The sequence below is a fragment of the Sus scrofa genome, chromosome 1, assembly GCF_054392235.1.
Source record: "Sus scrofa isolate SSC_HxYL_T2T_F1_AM1 chromosome 1, Sscrofa_HxYL_maternal_Yorkshire_Landrace_v2.0, whole genome shotgun sequence".
NCBI lineage: Eukaryota > Metazoa > Chordata > Mammalia > Artiodactyla > Suidae > Sus > Sus scrofa.
In genome coordinates this window covers 75,365,185-75,385,619 of record NC_139383.1, presented here as the reverse complement: position 1 = coordinate 75,385,619, position 20,435 = coordinate 75,365,185, and the positions used below count along the sequence as shown (strand labels likewise).

At 36.7% G+C, this 20,435-nt stretch overlaps 1 protein-coding gene across 20 annotated transcripts in view; it reads right to left on the bottom strand.

The window, feature by feature from the left end:
* The window catches only part of CEP57L1 (centrosomal protein 57 like 1), a 57,431-nt gene that overhangs the window by 16,931 nt on the left and 20,065 nt on the right, over nucleotides 1–20,435 (bottom strand). For 11 of the 20 annotated variants that reach the window (XR_014806874.1, XR_014806875.1, XM_013992742.3 and 8 more), the window contains exons 2-3: nucleotides 3,214–3,379; nucleotides 1,319–1,498 (exon numbers count right to left, since the gene is read on the bottom strand). The exons of 3 other annotated variants lie outside the window; for them this stretch is intronic. Coding sequence is in view for 12 of the 17 variants with exons in the window: in XM_013992742.3 (XP_013848196.2) it covers nucleotides 1,319–1,498; nucleotides 3,214–3,379 (346 nt within the window). In the remaining 5 variants the exon portion in view is untranslated. The remainder of the gene's footprint in view (nucleotides 1–1,318; nucleotides 1,499–3,213; nucleotides 3,380–20,435) is intronic. 6 more of the 20 variants (XM_084962444.1, XM_013992745.3, XM_021090920.2 and 3 more) reach the window with 2 other exon arrangements.

Sequence of the window (20,435 nt, the reverse complement as noted above, 5' to 3'; positions counted from 1 at the left end):
TGGACATTTAGGCTGCTTCCATGTCTTGGCTATCATAAATAGTGCTGCAATCAACACTGGAGTGCATGTATCTTTTTGAATTATGGTTTTCTCTAGATAGATGCGCAGGAGGGGGATTGCTGGACCATATAATATGGTAGTTCTATATTTAGCCTTTTAAGGAATCTCCATACTGTTCTCCATAGTCATCGCTCCAATTTACATTCCCATCAACTGGGTTGAAGGGTTCCCTTTTCTCCACATCCTCTCCAGCATTTATAGTTTATAGAATTTTTGATGACAGACATTCTTACTGGTGTGAGGTGATACCTCAATAGTTGTGATTTGCATTTCTCTAATAATTAGTGATGTTGAGCATATTTTCATGTGTTTTTGGCCATCTGACTTCTTTGGAGAAATGTCTATTTACATCTTCTGGCCATTTTTTTATTGTGTTGCTTGTTTTTTAAACTATAAAGCTGCATGAGATGTTTGTATACTTTGGAGATTAATTCGTTGTTGGTTACTTTGTTTGAAAAGATTTTCTCCCATTCTGTGGTTTGTCTTTTTTTTTTCTTTTTTTTGATGGTTTCCTTCACTATGCAAAAGCTTGTAGGTTTAAGTCTCACTTTTATTTTTGTTTTTATTTTCATTACTCTAGAAGGTGAATCCAAAAAGATACTGCTCTGATTTATGTCAAAGAGTGTTCTGCCTATGTTTTCCTTTAGGAGTTTTACAGTATCTGGATTTATGTTTACGTCCTTAATCCATTCTGAGCTTATTTTTGTGTGTGGTGTTAGAGAATGTTCTAATTTCATTCTTTTACATGTGGCTGTCCAGTTTTCCTGGCACTACTTATTAAAGAGACTATCTTTCCTCCACTGTATGTTCCTGCCTCCTTTGTCATACATTAGTTAGCCAAAATTTTTTTTAAATTTATTTTAACTTTTTCTATTACTTAATTATTAGTGTTGCTTTATATTTTCAAATTTAAAAAGAATCTAGTGAAAATGTAAAGTAGTTCAATTATATTACAGGCTAATAATATACTGGATTTTGTTAGTATTCTGAAATCATTTGAATTCCTAAACAATTTGTCTATAAACTTAAGTTTTCTTTTAGTCTCAGTAAGTTGTAAACTAGGACAACAGCTATAATAGAGGTTAAGTTCAAAATTATATCCAGTTAGTGAAAACATCAAAACATCTGAGAACAAGCCCTCAAGGTTTGAATGCATATAAGTACAAAGATATTTGAGTAAATCTTCTCAGACTGGACTTATTATTTTCAAGTAGTAAACTTTGGTAACTTGTTTCTGAGAACTACTGAATTGTCTTACCCTTTTTCTGCTTTATCAGTTCCTCATGTGCCAGATTTCTCTCACTTGTTTCATTCTCCAAGGCCTTTTTATACTGTGCCGCTTCTCTGGAAAGAATGTTTAGATTATCTTCAGCTTGTGTTCTCTCTAACTCTAAACGATAAATCTTTTCCTGAAGAGTTTTTAAGGCTAAAATAAGAGCTGTTGAAAAAAAAAATTGTTTACTATTATTTTAAGTGAGAATTTTTGAACACTTACTATCATAGCATTTAAAAGTGAACAGTTTATTTTCGTTAGCCATAAAAATAAGTAATTTATATTCCTCATTAAAAAAAGAAAAATTACTGAAACTCTAAAAAGGGTTAAGTTCTAACTTATAAAAACAATATATTTATGATTGTATTTAGTAATTTTTTAAATTTGAGATTTGAAAAAGCTAATAATCCCAATTTAATTTCATAAAATATATTCATATTAAAAGACAAAAAGATAATGTATAGTCTGGGATGCATAAGAGTCTGAGTACGGATGAAGAAAATTAAAACATATTATCCAGTGGGAGATCCCCTCGTGGCTAGTAATGAACCCAACTGGTATCCATGAGGATATGGGTTTGATCCCTGGCCTTGCATAGTGGGTTAAGGATCCAGCACTGACAGTGAGCTGTGATGTAGGTCGCTGGTGCAGCTCAGATCCCACATTGCTGTGGCTGTGGTGTGGGCCAGCAGCTACAGCTCCAATTTGATTCCTAGCCTGGGAACCTCCATATGCCGTGGGTGCAGCCCTGAAAAGACAAAAAAGATACATATATAGTATCCACTAATTAACAAGGAAATTCAGGTTTAAAGTCACAAGTTTTTGCAGTTCTTGATATGCTTCAGTTTTGGTCAAAACACATTTTCTATTTCTTTATATACTTTCAAGATATAATGTTAATAATTAGGACACATGAGAAAGAATATAGTTTCTTCCATTAAGAAAAAATTACAACCTAGTGGTTTAACTGATATCAGGCTTGAAAGATAATAACTGTTACACATGTACTACTGTGATTTTTATTCAGCTATATTAATATCTTCATGATTCGGATAAGTTCAGAGTTTACAGACATTATCTTATACTTTCTTTTCAGTTACTACTTTAAATTATAAAACTAAAGATGAATGGAATATAAATAAATGCTCTGGGTTAACTTTCATATAGTTTATATCCAATTAGAAAGATGTTTGCTAGAGATTATTTCGTGATTTGGATTATTATTTCTTGAAGTTATTTTGCTCCACAAAGCCAGTATGTTTATTAATGGCAACCGTTATTATAGAACATCTAAAAAAAACATGATTATCATTACCTTAGAAATTAATTTGTATGGCATAGGTATGCCTGCAGTCATAAATGTTTTCCTACTTCAATCTTAAATATCCTCCTAAGTTTGTATTTTAGAAGTTATAATACATGTATTTTGTAGTTATGCCAATACATTAGATTCCTGAGGAATTTTCAAGGCTAAATTTGGATATATGCAATTTTTGAATTTAACCCTTGAATATGACACAATTCTGCTTAATTCACTAGAGTATCCTAATCCTCTTGCCTATTACAAGGATTCCAAATCTGACCTTTTATTCTTCGAAAAGTATTTTCCTATTTTCTAATGACGTTTTTATGATAAACCTGCCATAGGGCCATAGGTTATTATATTAATTTTCATTTTATAATGAAAAAGCCAAAATAACAAATGTCAAATAACTTAAATAAGCTTATAGAAATTTTAAGCAACAGAGCCAAAGTTGGCAGTTTTGTTAAGATTAGCTAAATATACAATCATATTATTCTCTATGTAAAAATGAAAAGCTTTGTATAATATACTTTGTGCCATTCCCCTAATTTTAAATAAGGTTTTATATTAGCATTACCTTGGTTATTTGGACTCCGAAGCATTTTAGGAGAGGTAACTTCTAAGTTCACAGAGTAGTGAGTTTGAGATGATTCATTACTCTGGGTGAATGATGGAACGAACACTCTTTCTGGGGGGTTAAGATAGCTTCCTACTATACTATGCATTAATTCAGAATCCATTATCTATAGAGAATAAAGGAATGACATATAGCATCATTTTTTCCTATGTGAATGACAAAAGAAATTAGACAAAAATTCAGGTCAGACTAACATAAATACATAGTCATATAGTGTAAAATTGTGTCTTTATGACGTTAATTATCACAAATTCAACTATAATAAGTTCAGCAATAAAAAAGATAAAAATGACTATTTACTTTCTCTATATAGATAATTCTGCCTAATTTTCATTGAGTACATGCTCTGGAGTGAGCATTACCTAGGTGGTGTGAATCTGCTTGTTTCTCAGTTGATCATAAGTTCACTACCTAAGACCCCTCTACAGAGTGTAACTCCAGGGTTCAAAGAGAAAGTATATATTCTAAAAGACAACATGGCTTTGAAACACAAGCCACCCATATGATATGATTCTCTAAGACTTCAATGTAGACCAAAATTTATTTATATTAAATGTGTAAACACATTTGAAAGTGGGCATAAGCAGAGTAACAACTCATCAGCAGATGAAGAAAAGAAGGGAAACAGTAAAGAAATGAGAGAAAATAAACCATGGGGTTCTCACTGTAAGAGGGGTTCTAGCTTAACTCTTACAACCAAGTTTTGTATTTTAAAAAAGTGTTTAAAATCACTCAAAGCTTATTTACACAACGAACTGAGACATCCTGGAGATCGCATCGTCGCGCAGCAGAAACGAATTGATTAGGAACCATGAGGCTGCGGGTTCGATCCCTGGCGTCACTCAGTGGGTTACGGATCCGGTGTTGCGGTGAGCTGTGCTATAGGTCACAGACACGGCTCAGATATGGCATTGCTGTGGCTGTGGTGTAGGCCGCAGCTGTGGATCCGATTAGACCCCTAGCCTGGGAACCTCCATATGCCGTGGGTGCAGCCCTAAAAAAAAAAAAAAAAGGAACTGAGACATCCTAAGAGGAAAAACTGAAGGAATAAGAAAGAAGTACAAAAAGCTTGATCCAAAATCAAAGCCTTAAGAGGAGAGGTGGAGTAACTCTGAATAGAGTATGGTGGTGGTTATTCTAGTGCATCTCTGACCCATGTATTCATACATAGGGGTTGGAAAGAGAGAGGATTATAAGCAAAAAGTGAGAAATAGCACAGGGAACTGTGTGTGATTGGGTCCCTTTGCTATACAAGAGAAACTGAAGAAACACTGCAAGTTAACTATACTTTAATTTTTAAAAAATACTTTAAAAAAGTGAGGAGTTCCCACTGTGGCACAACAGGATTGGCAGCATCTTGGGAGCGCTGGGACGCAGGTTCCGTCTCTGGCCTGGAACAGTTAAGGATCTGGCAGTTCTTGGATTTGATCTCTGGCCTGGGAACTCCATATACCGTGGGGTGGCCAAAAAAGAAAAAAGAAAAATAAGTGAGAAATGGTTCATCAATATCCCTATAAAAGACTGAGGCACTAGTTGCCTTGCTTTGGTTAAGATGTATATTCCAACAAAGAGGGAAGCTGCCAGAGATCCCTAACATGGTTTAGGCACACTGAGAGTTCTAGCACACTGGTAGTGCTGTTCAGACAGAGAGAGAGCAAGAGAGTGAGAGAGCAGCTAAAAGGGCATGTATTAGAGAAATTTCTGGAGGAAACTTTCTAAAAAATACAGAGAGGTGCCTAAGCTCCATCTAGCCAGAAGACTGCTTTACCCCTATATGGGAAGACTAGAAGTTTACTTTTTTTTTTTTTTCCTGAACTGGGGGACACTCAGCACAGGTGAGGGTGGATACAGACTACAAGAAGAAAGATTCAGTTCACAGAATATTGGTAGTCTACATATATCCAAGTGGCGATGGGAAGACCCTTATGGAGGGAATATGACCAGCCCAAGTTAACAAAGATCCTAAAGACAATAAAATGAATGGGTTGGATGGATTTGGAGTTTCCAATCAGTTTTTAGTGCCCTACTCTTAAATACAAATGGTTTAACCAAGGCTTCCAGACAATGAGGAAAGATGAAAGACAGTGATCAAAACAGGCAAACAGTAAGAGGCTCAACAGGAACACAAAATTTGGAAACACACAATCAGGGGAGAAAGAAGTATAATCACTGAGGGACATGACAGATCCTAGTGAAATCTGCTGAAGCACAGTGAAAAAATGTTGTCAATAAGAGATGGCTAAAAAGGTATGCAAGGACCAAACCACAAAGAATTTTGTGTATCACACAAGGAGTTTGTATTTTACAGGATCAGGCAGTGGGAAGCTAATAAAGAATATAAAGGGGAATGACGTGATCAGGTTGGCATTCTGAGAAGTTTATTCAGATGGCCCTGAAGTAGACTGGAGGGGAAAGAAATTGTAGGCAGAGAGACAAATTAAGAGGTTACTGAAGCAAAAACATAAGGCCTTAATTAAGACTAGAGTGGATGAGATCAACATGAAAGATTCTTGGAAGATACAATAAAAAGGACTTAGGAAGCAACTACATATGTGAAATAAGGGAGAAAAGAGAACTAAAAACACTCCCCAAATTTTCACTTGGGCAAGTAAAGAGATGGAGATGGCATTAATGGAAATAAGAAATGATATGAGATACAAGTCTGATGGAAAACAATGAATTCTGTTTTAGACATCGTTGAACCTGAGGTGCTTATAGGCACAGAGAAATTCAACAAATGTATTGAAATACAGGTTTGGAGTTTAAGTGAGCTGGATCTAGAGATACAGATTTGGTTATCCATTAGATCTCCAAGGAGAGTGTTAAGCCTGGCAATTTTCAGTATGCGTATGCATGGAAAGGGGTAGTTGACATGCAATGCCTTTGTCCATTAGAGAACAATATTTTTTTTGGTCTTTTTAGGCCACACCCATGGCATATGGAGTTTCCCAGGGTAGGGGTCAAATTGGAACCCTAGCCGCCATGTCACAGCCACACCCACACCAGATCCTAGCTATATCTGTGACCTACACCACAGCTTGAGGCAATGCAGGATCCTTAACCCACTGAGCAAGGTCAGTGATCAAACCCCCATCCTCATGAATGCTAGTCAGGTTCTTAACCCGCTGAGGACAATGGGAACTCCTAGAGAGCAATGTTATCTGTCCATTGTGTTGCCCCTCAGACATCTTGAGGCAAAATACTAAAAGGTTAAGAATTACAAGTTGAGCTCAGAACGCTGAAGGCCACTAGCAGTTAGGAGGCAAATGAGGAATAGAAACCCTTAAAGGAGACTAGAGAGGAATGAGCAGAGAAGTGGAGAAGAAAAAAAGCAGGAAAAAGTGGAAACGAAGAAGTCAAAGTAAGAACAAGTAATTCTTTATTTCCTACATCTAATATGCTATCCCCTGTAGAAATAAACACAGACGGCATGGCTTCTGTGGTGAAATAGTTTGCAATCTCACTGTTGAAAAAAGATCAAGAGACAGAGGGGGAAAAAAACACAGGGGATAAATTAGCTAGCAATATATCCAATAAAATTGGTTTCCCTATTCATAACTATTAAAATTTTACTGAGCATTCTTCAAACTCTTTATCCTAAATGAAGGAGAATAGAGGAAATAAGATTACCTGAGTATAATACCTAGGTGTTTTTTGGTTTTTTGTTTTTTTTGTCTTTTGTCTTTTTAGGGCTGCACTCACGGCATATGAAGGTTCCCAGGCCAGGGGTTGAATTGGAGCTGCAACTACAGGCCTATACCACAGCCACAGCAACGTGGCATACAAGCCATGTCTGCGACCTACACCACAGCTTACAGCAAAGCAGGATACTTAACACACTGATTGAGGCCAGGGATCGAACCTGCATCCTCATGGATACTAGTTGGGTTCATTACCCCTGAGACACAATAGGAACTCCAATACCTATTTTTTTGAAAGAGTTGAAACTAATGCCAATCTTTTATAAATATTTTATAATTATAATATAGCATCTAATTGTTATGTGTACAGTTAATTTTCAATGCCATGCTATAAAAGCTACTTAATTTCCAAGCAAACATATCAATTTGTAGATTTAAGATAACTAGGTTTATGAACATTTTATCTAATAATTAGAAAATTAGATTTTTCCTTATTGAACTTGAATACAATAAGTTTAAAATTTAACAATATCTGAGATTACACTCTCCCATCATCTTTACCTTCAGTTTATCTTGGATATTCAGTAAGAAAAAATTTTTTATGGTTATATTCAACAATTCTATAAATACCATCCTAAGTTTTAAAAATATCATATATTGTACCTTGGTATATACTTTTGCATACCATTTTTAATATAATTTTTTGCAGTCATTTTTTAAAATTAAAGTATAGTTGATTTACAGCATTGTGTCAATTTCTGCCATAAAGCATGCTGACCCAGTCATACATATATACATATGTGTGTGTATACACACACACACACACACACACATTCTCTTTCTCCTACTACCTTCCATCATGTTCTATCCCAAGAAACTGGATATAATTCCCTGTGCTGTAAAGTAGGACCTCATTGTTTATCCATTCTAATGTAATAGTTTGCACCTACCAATCTCAACTCCCTGTCATTCCATCCCACACCCTCCCCCACTGCCTTTGGCAACCATAAGTCTGTTGTCTAAGTCTGTGACTCTGTTGCTGTTCTATAGATAGGTTCATCTGTGACGTGTTTTAGATTCCACATATAAGTGATATCATATGGTATTTGTCTTTCTCTTTCTGACTTACTTCACTTAGTATGAGGGTCTCTAGTTGCATCCATGTTGCTGCAAATGCATTATTTCATTCTTTTTTATGCCTGAGTAGTAGCCCATTGTGTATATATACCACATCTTCTTAATCCATTCATCCATTGATGGACATTTAGGTTGTTTCCATGTCTTGGCTGTTGTGAATAGCGCTGCAGTGAATATAGGGGTGCATGTATTTTTTGAATTATAGTTTTATTGGTATATATATGCCCAGGAATGGAGTCGTTGGATCATACAGTGGTTCTATATTTAGTTTTCTGAGGAACCTCCATACTGTTTTCCATAGTGGTGGTACCAATTTGTACCAATTTACATTCCCACCAAAAGTGAAGGAGGGTTCCTTTTTCTCCACACAATGGGACAAGATAGAAAGCCCAAATATAAACCCAAGCACCTATGGTCAACTAATCTATGACAAAGGAGGCAAGAACATACAGTGGAAGAAAGGTGGTCTCCTCAATAAGTGAGAAAACTGGACAGTTACCTATAAAAGAATGAAATTAGAACATTCTCTAACACCATACACAAAAATAAACTCAAAATGGGTTAAAGACAAAACTACTATGAGGTACCACCTCACAATGTCAGAATGGCCATCATTAACAAGTCAACAAATAACAAATGCTGGAGAGGGTGTGGAGAAAAGGGAACCCTCCTACACCCTTGGTGGGAATGTAAATTGGTATGACCACTATGGAAAACAATACGGAGGTCCCTCAGAAAACTAAATATAGAACTACAGTAGGACCCATGAATCCCACTCCTGGGGCATATACCCAGACAAAACTTTCCTTGAAACAGATACATGCACCCCTATGTTCATTGCAACACTATTCACAACAGCCAAGACATGGAAACAACCTAAATGTCCATCAACAGATGAAGGGGTTAAGAAGATGTAGTATATATACACAATGGACTACTACTCAGCCATAAAAAAAGAACAAAATAATGTCCTTTGCAGCAATATGGATGGAACTAAAGACTCATACTAAGTGAAGTTAAGTCAGAAAGAGAAAGACAAATACCATATGATACCACTTGTATCCGGAATCTAATATACGGCACAAATTAACCTTTCTACAGCAAAGAAACAAAGTCATGGACTTGGAGAACAGACTTGTGGTTGCCAAGGTGGAGGGAGAGGGAGTGAGATGGACTGGGAGTTTTGGGTTAGTAGATGTAAACTATAGCATTTGGAGTGGATAAGCAATGAGATCCTGCTGTATAGCACAGGGAACTCTATCTGGTCACTTGTGATAGAATGTGATGGAGGATAATGTGAAAAAAAGAATATATATATAATATATATTCTTATATATATGTAAGACTGGGTTCCTTTCTGTACAGCAGAAATTGACAGAATGTCAATCAACTATAATAGAAATAATAAAAACCTAAAAAAAAGGATTAAAGACCTAAACAGAAGGCCAGATACTATTAAAACTCATAGAGGAAAACAGGCAGAAAATTCTTGGACATAAATCACAGCAACATCTTGTTTGATCAACCTCCTACAATAATGGTAATAAAAACAAAAACAAACCAATGAGACCAAATTCAACTTTTGCATAGCAAAGAAAACCATTTAAAAAAAAGAAAAGACAACCCACAGAATGAGAGAAAATCTTTGCAAATGATGCAACTGACAGGGCTTAATTTCCAAAGTATACACACAACTCATACAACTCAACAAGAAAAAAACAAAAAATCCAATTGAAAAATGGACAGAAGACCTAAACTGACATTTCTCCAAAGAAGACACAATGGATAGCCAACAGGCACATGAAAAGATGCTCAACATCACTAATTATTAGAGAAATGCAAATCAAAACTACGATGAGCTATGACCTTACACTGGTCAGAATGGCCATCATTAATATTTTATTTAAGAAGTAAATCATATCTATTAGAATTTTAAAGTATTACTGGAAATATTTTGTTAGGAAGTCCTTTCTTTTAAATAAGTAATTTTGAAAGGGTTTATTATATTTATCTGTTGAACTTTTAACTCTGTTTCTAACCATTTCTCTTGCTAAAAAAAAAAAAAATTAACAGAAACTTCAAAATAGAGTAGGGAGACCAAAAGGGGGAGCTCTCATGCTCTGTGACACAGCTGAATCCAACAAGAGTAAGAAATACTCCTTTTCTTTCCTGGCAAGGATTCAACCAATGAAAAGCCAAAGACTCTTTGTTTACTATAGCCCTCCCAACTTCCTTTTCCCCTCTACAAAAGAGTTCTTCTTCCTTGCCCTGAAGGGACTTGCACAGGGTTCACATCATTGCAGACTTCAAACTGTAATTTTCTGCTGATCCCAGATAAACCCATCTTTGCTAGAGAAATATCTGGCAGTCTATTTGTTTTAGGTCAACATCCTTTAGAATGGCTGCTGGAAAACTTATTAAATGTAGAGAGAATTTAGAAACTGAGTCCACATATAATGAATTTTTTTTTTTTTTTTTTTGTCTTTTTGCCGTTTCTTGGGCCGCTCCCACGGCATATGGAGGTTCCCAGGCTAGGGGTCCAATCGGAGCTGTAGCCTCCGGCCTACGTCAGAGCCACAGCCACGCGGGATCCGAGCCGCGTCTGCAACCTACACCACAGCTCACGGCAACGCCGGATCGTTAACCCACTGAGCAAGGGCAGGGACCGCACCTGCAACCTCAGGGTTCCTAGTCGGATTCGTTAACTACTGCGCCACTACGGGAACTCCCACATATAATGAATTTTAAAGTGAACAGTACTCAGAGTAGTTGCTACAAATCCTCCTTCGCCTTTACTTTTTTTTTTTTTTTCCCCTCCCACAGATTGAGCACACTCAATAGTCAGAATTAATTATGCAAGTATTGATTAGTCAGGATGCCTAAGGGAGAAAGAGCTATTGGACAATAATAACTAAATGGTACCTATTTAATTGCCAAAATTTATTTCAACTAGTTTGGAAAGAAATATTTCTAAAATGCTTAACCTACTTTTCTTCCTTTTAGGTAGAATATACTCAACACAATTTAACCTTTTGGGATGACCTCAATTATGCTTTATGATACTTACAGAAGCACAGTTGTTGGACTGTTTGCCCTTTCACTGGAAAGTTCCAGACTGTTATAGATTTTGTTTTCTGTCTTTTCACTTCTTGTTATCTCTTCTCTTTCAGCCAGTTTATGAGCTTTACTTGATTCTAGTAGAATATCCCTCCCCTTTCTAATTGCTTTCCCAACCAATAACAAGAAATGATAAGGCAATCAAGTTTCATTCATTAGCCATTCAAAGATGCAAAATATAGTCCCTAGTGATCCTTAAAACATTCATAACTTAATTATACCACAAAGATCGCTATGGAGCTGGGGGTGGGGGTGCATATAAACAATGTGCATGGGGACTTCAGAGATGGATTCCTGGAGGATCTAGTTCTTTAACTGAAAAATGAAGGATGAGAAGAATTTGATAGGCTAAAGAAAGTAAGAGAATTGGAAGAGAAGAAGATCAACTGTACAAGCAAAAGAAATGGCATGGTGATAAAAATAACAATACCTCACATTTAATGAATACTTACTATGTGAATTAATTTACTAAAATCCACATAACAACTCAATGAGGCACGATTATTCCCATTTTAAAGATGAGTAAACTGTGGCACAGAAAAACTGTGGTTTTGCCCAAAGTAACACAATTAAAATAGGATTTGGACACAGGCAGTCTGGCTCTAAATTTCATTCTTGTAACCAACAAGCAATAAGCTATATTGCTTATTTTTGCGAAGTTATGAAAGCAGGAGAGGATCTGGTGTTTTGGGCAAGCTACTACATGAAATGCACATAGCTAGAAGATTGCAAATGTGCCTGACTACTGCAGAAGAGGAGGCAGAAACCAGAGCTGAGAAGCCCTGTATGCCAGGCACAGGTGTTTGGATTTTATCCCATAGGCAACACGAGCTACCCAGCAGAGGAGTAGCAGTATCACGTTGCCTTTGATAAAGATTTCTGTGAGTTAGAATGGAGAAAAACAACCATGGCCTGGCTAGAAATCCAGGTAGGAGGCTATTACAGAATGCTACAGAAGTGGGAATGAAAAGAAGGGGACAAGTCAGAGATAATTAGGATATTGATAAATCATAAAGTATATGGATTGGGTGAGGAAACTTAATTGGGGAAAATTAAATAAACCTCTAGTCAAAGAAGAAAATAGATTCTGAGGAGGTTCATTTCAGACGTTTGTTTTTTCTTTTTAGGGCGGCATATGGAAATTCCTGGGCTACATGTCAAATTGGAGCTGTAGCTGCCGACCTGTGCCACGGTCATGGCAATGCCAGATCCGAGCCATATCTGCAACCTATGCTGAATCTTGAAGCAATGCGGGATCCTTCACCCACTGAGCAAGGCCAGAGATAGAACCCTCATCCTCACTGAGCCACAATACATACTCCTTAGACATGTTTAAAGTGCTTGTGGGGCAATAACAATATAAAAACAGGTACCACCTATACTGAGCTAATTATGTACCAAAGAAATTTACCTGTGTTGATCCACTGAATCGCCAAGGCAACCAAATGAGGTATTTATATTAATTTCATTTTACATGAGGCAACTGAAAAGTTAATTAACTTTGCCAAAGGTCACATAGTTATTAAGTGGCTAAACTGGAACTTGAGCTTATGCACTCCAAATCAGAGTGTATTCTGCCTTTAATAGAGACATTTCAGTTGTACAGGTGATTCTGTCATCCTAAAAAAAATTGGTTTAGACTAACTATAAGGATTTGAAAATCATCAGTATATACAGATGGCAGCTGAAGCCATGAATATTCACTTAAAATAGAGTATGCAGTTTTTCTTTAGGGATGGTCCTTCCCTGAATCACTTAGGTTTAAATACACTGAGGATATTTTTTAAAAAGTGAAGATTTCTGGCCATCACTCAGGTCCACAGAAATAGAATCTCTGGTGATAAGGCCTAAAAATACATAATTTCATTCCCCAATTGTTTTTTTATGCAAATAAACATTTGAAGATTCCTGATGAAGAATGTGCAAAGAAATGTGTAACAATGACATTGAGTTCATTAAAAATGTGTCTATATGAGTAAAGTTCTGAAGAAGTATGGTACAGGCCCAAGCAAGCATCTGATGGATATTTTATCAAATCTAAGCCACCATCTATTATAAAATGCATTATTCTTTTATGTACCACAAGAAGAAAAAAATGGGAGCCCTCTCATGTAAAGCTAGAACAACAGAAGGGCTGCAGATTCAGTGTAGAATAAATGGAAACTAAACCCACCATGCAGAAAGAGATCACAAGAAAATCTGAAAAATCTCTACCTTTCAAGTACTGGGCACTGGGTAAAGGGAATTTTATCCAAAAGACAGTTCTTATACAGCTTTATAGTCAGAATTCACACTACCAGTGGGATATAAAACGTAAACAAAACACAAAAGCCACAACTCTCAAACAGATAATTTAAGTCTCAGATTGATAGTAACACAAACGACGGCTAGATGCAAATGCCAGTCCTTTCTGAAGTAACTTGACTTCAATCCAGGCAATAATTATTATAAGATGTATCGCTATTTTAGAAATGTTTTTAAATGTGAAAAAAAACATGCCTTAGAATCACTGAAATACACTAAATATAATGCATAACAACTACTCTGAATGCCCAGAAACTTTGGGATGAAGGGGCTATTTTCTGGTTCTCTAAGATACTTCATACATAATTTCACATAGGTATTGATTTGTTTTTAAAAGTAAGAAACTATTAAAGATCAAAAATTATAAAAGTTATTTTCCCTCCCATCACATTAACCATTTTAAATAATTCCTCTATACATAAAAAGTCTTATCCGTAAAAAACATAAAACAAACAAAACAACCAACAAGTGAGATCAGACCACATGTACCCCAGAGTCCATGTAAATGCTTTAGCATTTTCTGGGACTTTGAGAACTAGATTGCAAAATTCACAGGCCCTGGGAACTGTTCTGATACAACAGGAGGAAGAGCAAGCTTTGCTCTTGTCAAGGATGATGATTTATAGTCCTAGTCCAACATTCAGTATTCTTTTTTTCACTCACAGGACACAAACATACTACCTTAGTATTTTCATTATATCCAGAATACCCTGGCCCTTAAAAAAAAAAATTTGATCCCTTCTCAACAGTGCCACCATGAAAAAAAATTCCTTTACCATTTTGATATTTTTTCATACAAACAGTGTATTCCTAGTTCAGCATGCACTTTCCATCTTTTCCAAGTATAGTACAAACACTGCACAAATTACATACCGTAATTGCTCTGGGATCTTATAAAACTGCAACTTCATTGAATAGCAAGCACATCATCCAAACAGATTGTTAGAGAACTAAAAGGCTTTAGAGTGAAAGTAAGCACTAATTGGGAGTTTCCTTTGTGGCTCAGTGGTTAATGAACCCAACTAGGATCAATGAGGATGAGTGTTCAATCCCTGGCCTTTGCTCAGTGAGTTAAGGATTGGCATTGCTGTGAGCTATCATGTAGGCCAGCAGCTGTAGCTCCAATTCGACATCTAGCCTGGGAACTTCCATATGCCACAGGTATGACCCCCCCCCAAAAAAAAAACCCACTAATTGATCACTGTGAGGAGTTCCCCGATTCAAATTTGTGACTTACAAATAAACCAGTTAAGCAGCCAAAATGCTGGCTTCTCTCTTTTAGTGTTTGAAGGTCCTCAAAGTCCCTCTCACAGCACAATCTGTCTAAAGCAATTGATATCAGAATTCTAGTCTGATTCTCACTATTGCAACTCCCTGCCAGAGTACCTCTTTCACTCAGGAAAGCTATTTCCTACCCAGGAGCAAATGTATACATATATGCATATACATGAGTATAGGGATTTTCTAGGACTGCAGAAGGTGAAGTTCCCACATCCCTATCTATAATTTAACATTCACTTTCCCATAAAAACAAGAGAATAATGGTTTTATAGTGTCACTGCTAGTTCAACCATATTATAAAAACCTTGTTTCTACATGGATCTGTAGAAAATTCACTTTGAATGTCAATGTCAACCTACTCAGTAACTCTTGGGATAAATTTACTACAGCTTATACACTATATGATATTTAATTTAAAATTTTTTTAGTATGGCCCATAATCCCATTATATAGAAACACTTATTACCAGAAAACTGTTAGAGCTCATCTATGAATTTGGCAAAGTCACAGGATACAAAATCAATACACAGAAATGATGGCATTTCTATACACTAACAATGAAAGATCAGAAAGAGAAATTAAGGAAGCAACCCCATGTACCATCATATCCAAAAGAATAAAATACCCAGGAGTAAACTTACCTAAAGAGACAAAACACCTATACTCTGAAAACTATAAGACACAAACAGATGGAAAGACATACCATGCTCTTGGACTGGAAGAGTCAATATTATCAAAATGACTATACTACTACCTAAGGCAATCTACAGATTCAATACAATCCCTATCAAATTACCAAGGACATTTTTCACAGGACCCAAACAAAATATTTTAGAGTTTGTTTGGAAGCACAAAAGACCCAGACTAGCCAAAGACATCCTGAAAAAGAAAAATGGAGCTGGAGGAATCAGGCTCCCAGACTTCAGACTATACTACAAAGAAGCAATCATCAAAACCACATGGTACTGGCACAAAGACAGAAATATAGATCAGTGGAACAGGATAGAAAGCCCAGAATTCAACCCAGGCACCTACAGCCAACTCATCTATGACAAAGGAGGCAAGAATATATAGTGGAGAAAAGACAGCCCGTTCAATAAGTGGTGCTGGGAAAACTGGACAGCCACATGGAAGAGAATGAAATTAGAATACTCCCTAACACCATACACAAAAATAAACTCAACATGGATTAAAGACCTAGATATAAGACCAGACACTATCAAACTCTTAGAGGAAAACATAGGCCAAACACTCTCTGACATAAACCACAGCAACATCTTTGCAGACCCACCTCTTAGAGTATTGACAATAAAAACAAAAATGAACAAATGGGACCTAATTAAACTGAAAAGTTTCTGCACAGCAAAGGAAACCCTAAACAAAACAAAAAGACAACCCACAGAATGGGATAAAATCTTTGCAAGTGAATCAACTGTCAAGGGATTCATCTCTGAAATTTATAAACATCTTCTGCAGCTCCATACCAAAAAAACCAAACCCCATCAAAAAACGGGCAGAAGATCTAAACAGAAAGTTCTCCAAAGAAGACATACAGATGGCCAAAGAACACATGAAAAGATGTTCAACATCACTCATCATTAGAGAGATGCACATCAAAACCACGATGAGGTGCCACCTTACACCGATCAGAATGGCCATCATCAAAATGTCTACAAACAATAAGTGCTAGAGAGGGTGTGGAGAAAAAGGAACCCTAGTACAGGGTTGGTGGGAATGTAAATTGGTGCAACCACTGTGGAAAACAGTATGGAGATTCCTCAGAAAACGCAAAATAGAACTACCATTTGTTCCAGAAATCCCACTCCTGGGCATCTATCCAGAGAAAACCATGACTCGCAAAGACACATGTTCTCTGATGTTCATTGCAGCCTATTTTCAATAGCCAAGACATGGAAACAACCTAAATGTCCATCGATGGAGGAGTGGATCAAGAAGATGTGGTACATATACATAATGGAATATTACTCAGCCATTAAAAGGGGAGAAATACCAGCATTTTTAGCAACATGGATGGACCTAGAAATTATCATGCTAAGTGAAGTCAGCCATACAATGAGACACCAACATCAAATGCTTTCACTGACATGTGGAATCTGAAAAAAGGACTGAACTTCTTTGCAGAACAGATGCTGACTCACAGACATTGGAAAACTTATGGTCTCCAGAGGAGACTGTTTGGGGGAGGGGGGGATGTGCTTGGGTTGTGGGGTGGAAATTCTGTGAAATTGGATTGTGATGATCATTATACAACTACATATGTGATTTAAAAAAATAAAATCAAATAAAAAAAAAAGAAACTCCTAAGACGGTTTTTTAAAAAAGTAATCTATCAAAACAAACAGCACAGAAAAGCACAAAATAAAACATTTTTTGGTCCCTGATGGATGATCCTCAACTGTATCTATTGCTCTCACCTCTCTGAAGATAACTACCATCACCAGATTCTTAAGAACAGAAAGAAAAACAGTTATTAATATACCTAAGTACCTTTCTTTTGGTGACTCTCCTGTCATATATATCAATCATCAGGAAAGATCCATCAGAATCAGATCTTGGCAGTCTTTTCAATTATAGCATTACTGGTTCATTCCTTACCATTGCATCCCTATTGCTGTTGCTACTCTCCTGGATTTTGTGATGATCAACTAATCCTTAGGTATTTCTCCTACCATTTCTATGGATTTGAGGACTGAATCTGCATAGTTCTACTAAGGAATATGATATAATGGAAAGAGCTCTGGATTAAATCATAAGAGCTGGGTTCTTTCCTGTTTCTGACAGTTACATAGCTTATAGGTGTCACTTCCTTCCTCTTAGCTTTGGAAAATACAGAGTATTATATAACTATACAGTAGTAGAAGGAGCAGTGATAATAAACTCTTTATCATCCTTTTCTGGGAATTTCAGTTTCCCAGGAAACCTTAGCCTTTATATATATTAATATATATCTTATTGAAATCTTAGCCTTTATATATATTACTCTCTGACATAGACTATTCCCTTCCCTCTCTGTAATAATTCAACTTCCTATATTTCTATTTCCCTAATTCTTCTGACTTAGCAATGTAATTCTCTTTAAATTATATATATATTACATTGTAATTATTTACACATATAAAATTCTATATAGAATATAGAATATATATGTGTGTGTGTATATATATATATATTCTTGACACTAAACTATTTCTGAAGTTCTTACCATTTTTTTTTCTTTTTAGGGCATATGGATGTTCCCAGGCTAGGGGTCAAATTGGAGCTATAGCTGCCGGCCTAAACCACAGCAATGCGGGATCTGAGCTGTGTCTGTGACCTACACCACAGGTCATGGCAACACCAGATCTTTCACCCACTGAGCGAAGCCAGGGATGGAACCTGTGTCCTCATGGATGCTAGTTGGATTCATTGCTGCTGAGCCACAATGGGAACTCCCATTTTATATTTCTAAAAATGTTACTTGTACAGGGTCTTTTGTTCATACAATGCATTTCCATTTTCCCTAGTGAGCAAATGTCCCTATAACCTGCATTTGAAAAGACAGTATAACATAGTGACTAAGGGGTGGGCTCTGAGGCAAGACTCCTCGTGGGTGAATCCCGTGTGATCCAAAGCAAGTTTCTCAAATTTTTCATGGTTTTCCCCTACCTATAAAATGGAAACAATAAGCCTATATCCTTATTTCAGAGAATTATATGTAATTAATACAAAATTCTTAGAAAAGAGTATGACTCATAGAAAGCACTCAATAAATAGTACTGATATTTAAAAAATTTGTTTTGGTCTTTTGTCTTTTTAGGGCCACACTCACAGCATATAGAGGTTCCCAGGCTAGGGTCTGAAATGGAGCTGTAGCTGCCGGCCACAGCCATAGCCACAGCTACTGCAACGCAGGATCCAAGCCACATCTGTGACCTACACTACAGCTCACAGCAACACCAGATCCTTAACCCATGTCCTCATGGATACTAACTGGGTTCGTTAACTACTTACTAAGCCATGGCAGGAACTCGTAAAAAGTCTTTATATTTTGACTATCACATTTGAAATTTTGTTAGTATAATCATTGATGTCCACAATGAACAAAAATTTTGTGATTTTTGAGAAACCACAAAATCCAAAAATCCCCTTTGAAATATCGAATCCCAAATTATATCCAGTATTGTCTTAATACTACATCATACTATATCCTATAGTTTCCAAACAGATAATTTATAAATGGTATATAAAATGACTTTGTGCTCCATTCCCCATAATATTTAACTTACTTATAGTAACTTCATACTGCTGCTATACAAACCCAATTTTTATACCAAAAGACTTCTCCATACTTATACCTCCTCAAGTGACAATATTACTTTGGGGATTGCCCTAATATATTTGTTTTTATTTCTACTCAAGATGATAATTTATTTCTTATCAAGTACTGACTAATATTTCTCTGAATTTTAAGAGTTCATATTTACACAAATGTCCTAAAGGTACCTCAAATTCATATTCAAATTTTAATATATCACCCCCCTAAAAACTCTATTTCTTCCTACATTTAAATTTTTAAAAATTTACTTCACTTTATTTCTTTTCAGGGCCACACTGTGGCCTATGGAAGTTCCTGGGCTAGGGGTTGAATCGGAGCTACAGCTGCTGGCCTATTCCACAGCCACAGCCACTCCAGATCCGAGTCTCATTTGCAACCTACACCCCAGCTGATCCTAAACCCACTGAGCAAGGCCAGGGAAAAAGCCCTCATTCTCACAGACACTGTCAGGTTCCTAACCTACTGAGACACAACAAGAACTCATCTTCCTACATTTTTTAATCTCACTTAATGGTATCATCCCTCTCCTCAACCCTCAAATCCTGAGGATTTCAATAACTAAATCACTTCTTGAAACACCTGTACTGTCTCATTCTTATCACCCCTGATGTACCAGCCTAGGCTCTCGCCAAATTTTTTCTTTTTTTTTTTTTGTCCTGGACTATTACAATCGCCTTCTAAAGTGATTTCCCTGGAGTTCCCATCGTGGCTCAGAGGTTGATGAATCCGATTAGGAACCATGAGGTTGCAGGTTCGATCCATGGCCTTGCTCAGTGGGTTGGGGATCTGGTGTTGCCGTGAGCTGTGGTATAGGTCTCGGACATGGCTCGGATCCCATGTTGCTGTGGCTCTGGCATAGGCCAGTGGCTACAGCTCTGATTCCACCCCTAGCCTGGGAACCTCCATATGCCGCAGTGAGGATCTAGAAAAGACAAAAAAAAAAAAAAAGTGATTTCCCTGACACTGATCTTGTCCCACTAAAACTATACTTTTCTCTGCCTCTAGATTGATCTACCTAATATTACAATACAGCCATGTCACTCCAATGCTTAAAAAACTTTTCAGTGACTCCTTACTACCTTCAGGATAAAGATCAAACATGTTCACAGGGCATGTGGGATCTTCCATGACCCCTTCTCTACCAATCTACCTTCTTTCTCCTGTCTATATGGAATGAGTATGTTTCTAGTGTTCATATTGTTCTCTCTTCCTAGAATACTCACATCTATCATGCAACTCACAGTTTATCAATTTGTCCATGAATATTTCCCTTTCCTGGTTTCCTGAGATTGGGTTAAATAACTCTCCTCTATGCATACCTATATGCTTAGTATACTGAAATAGTA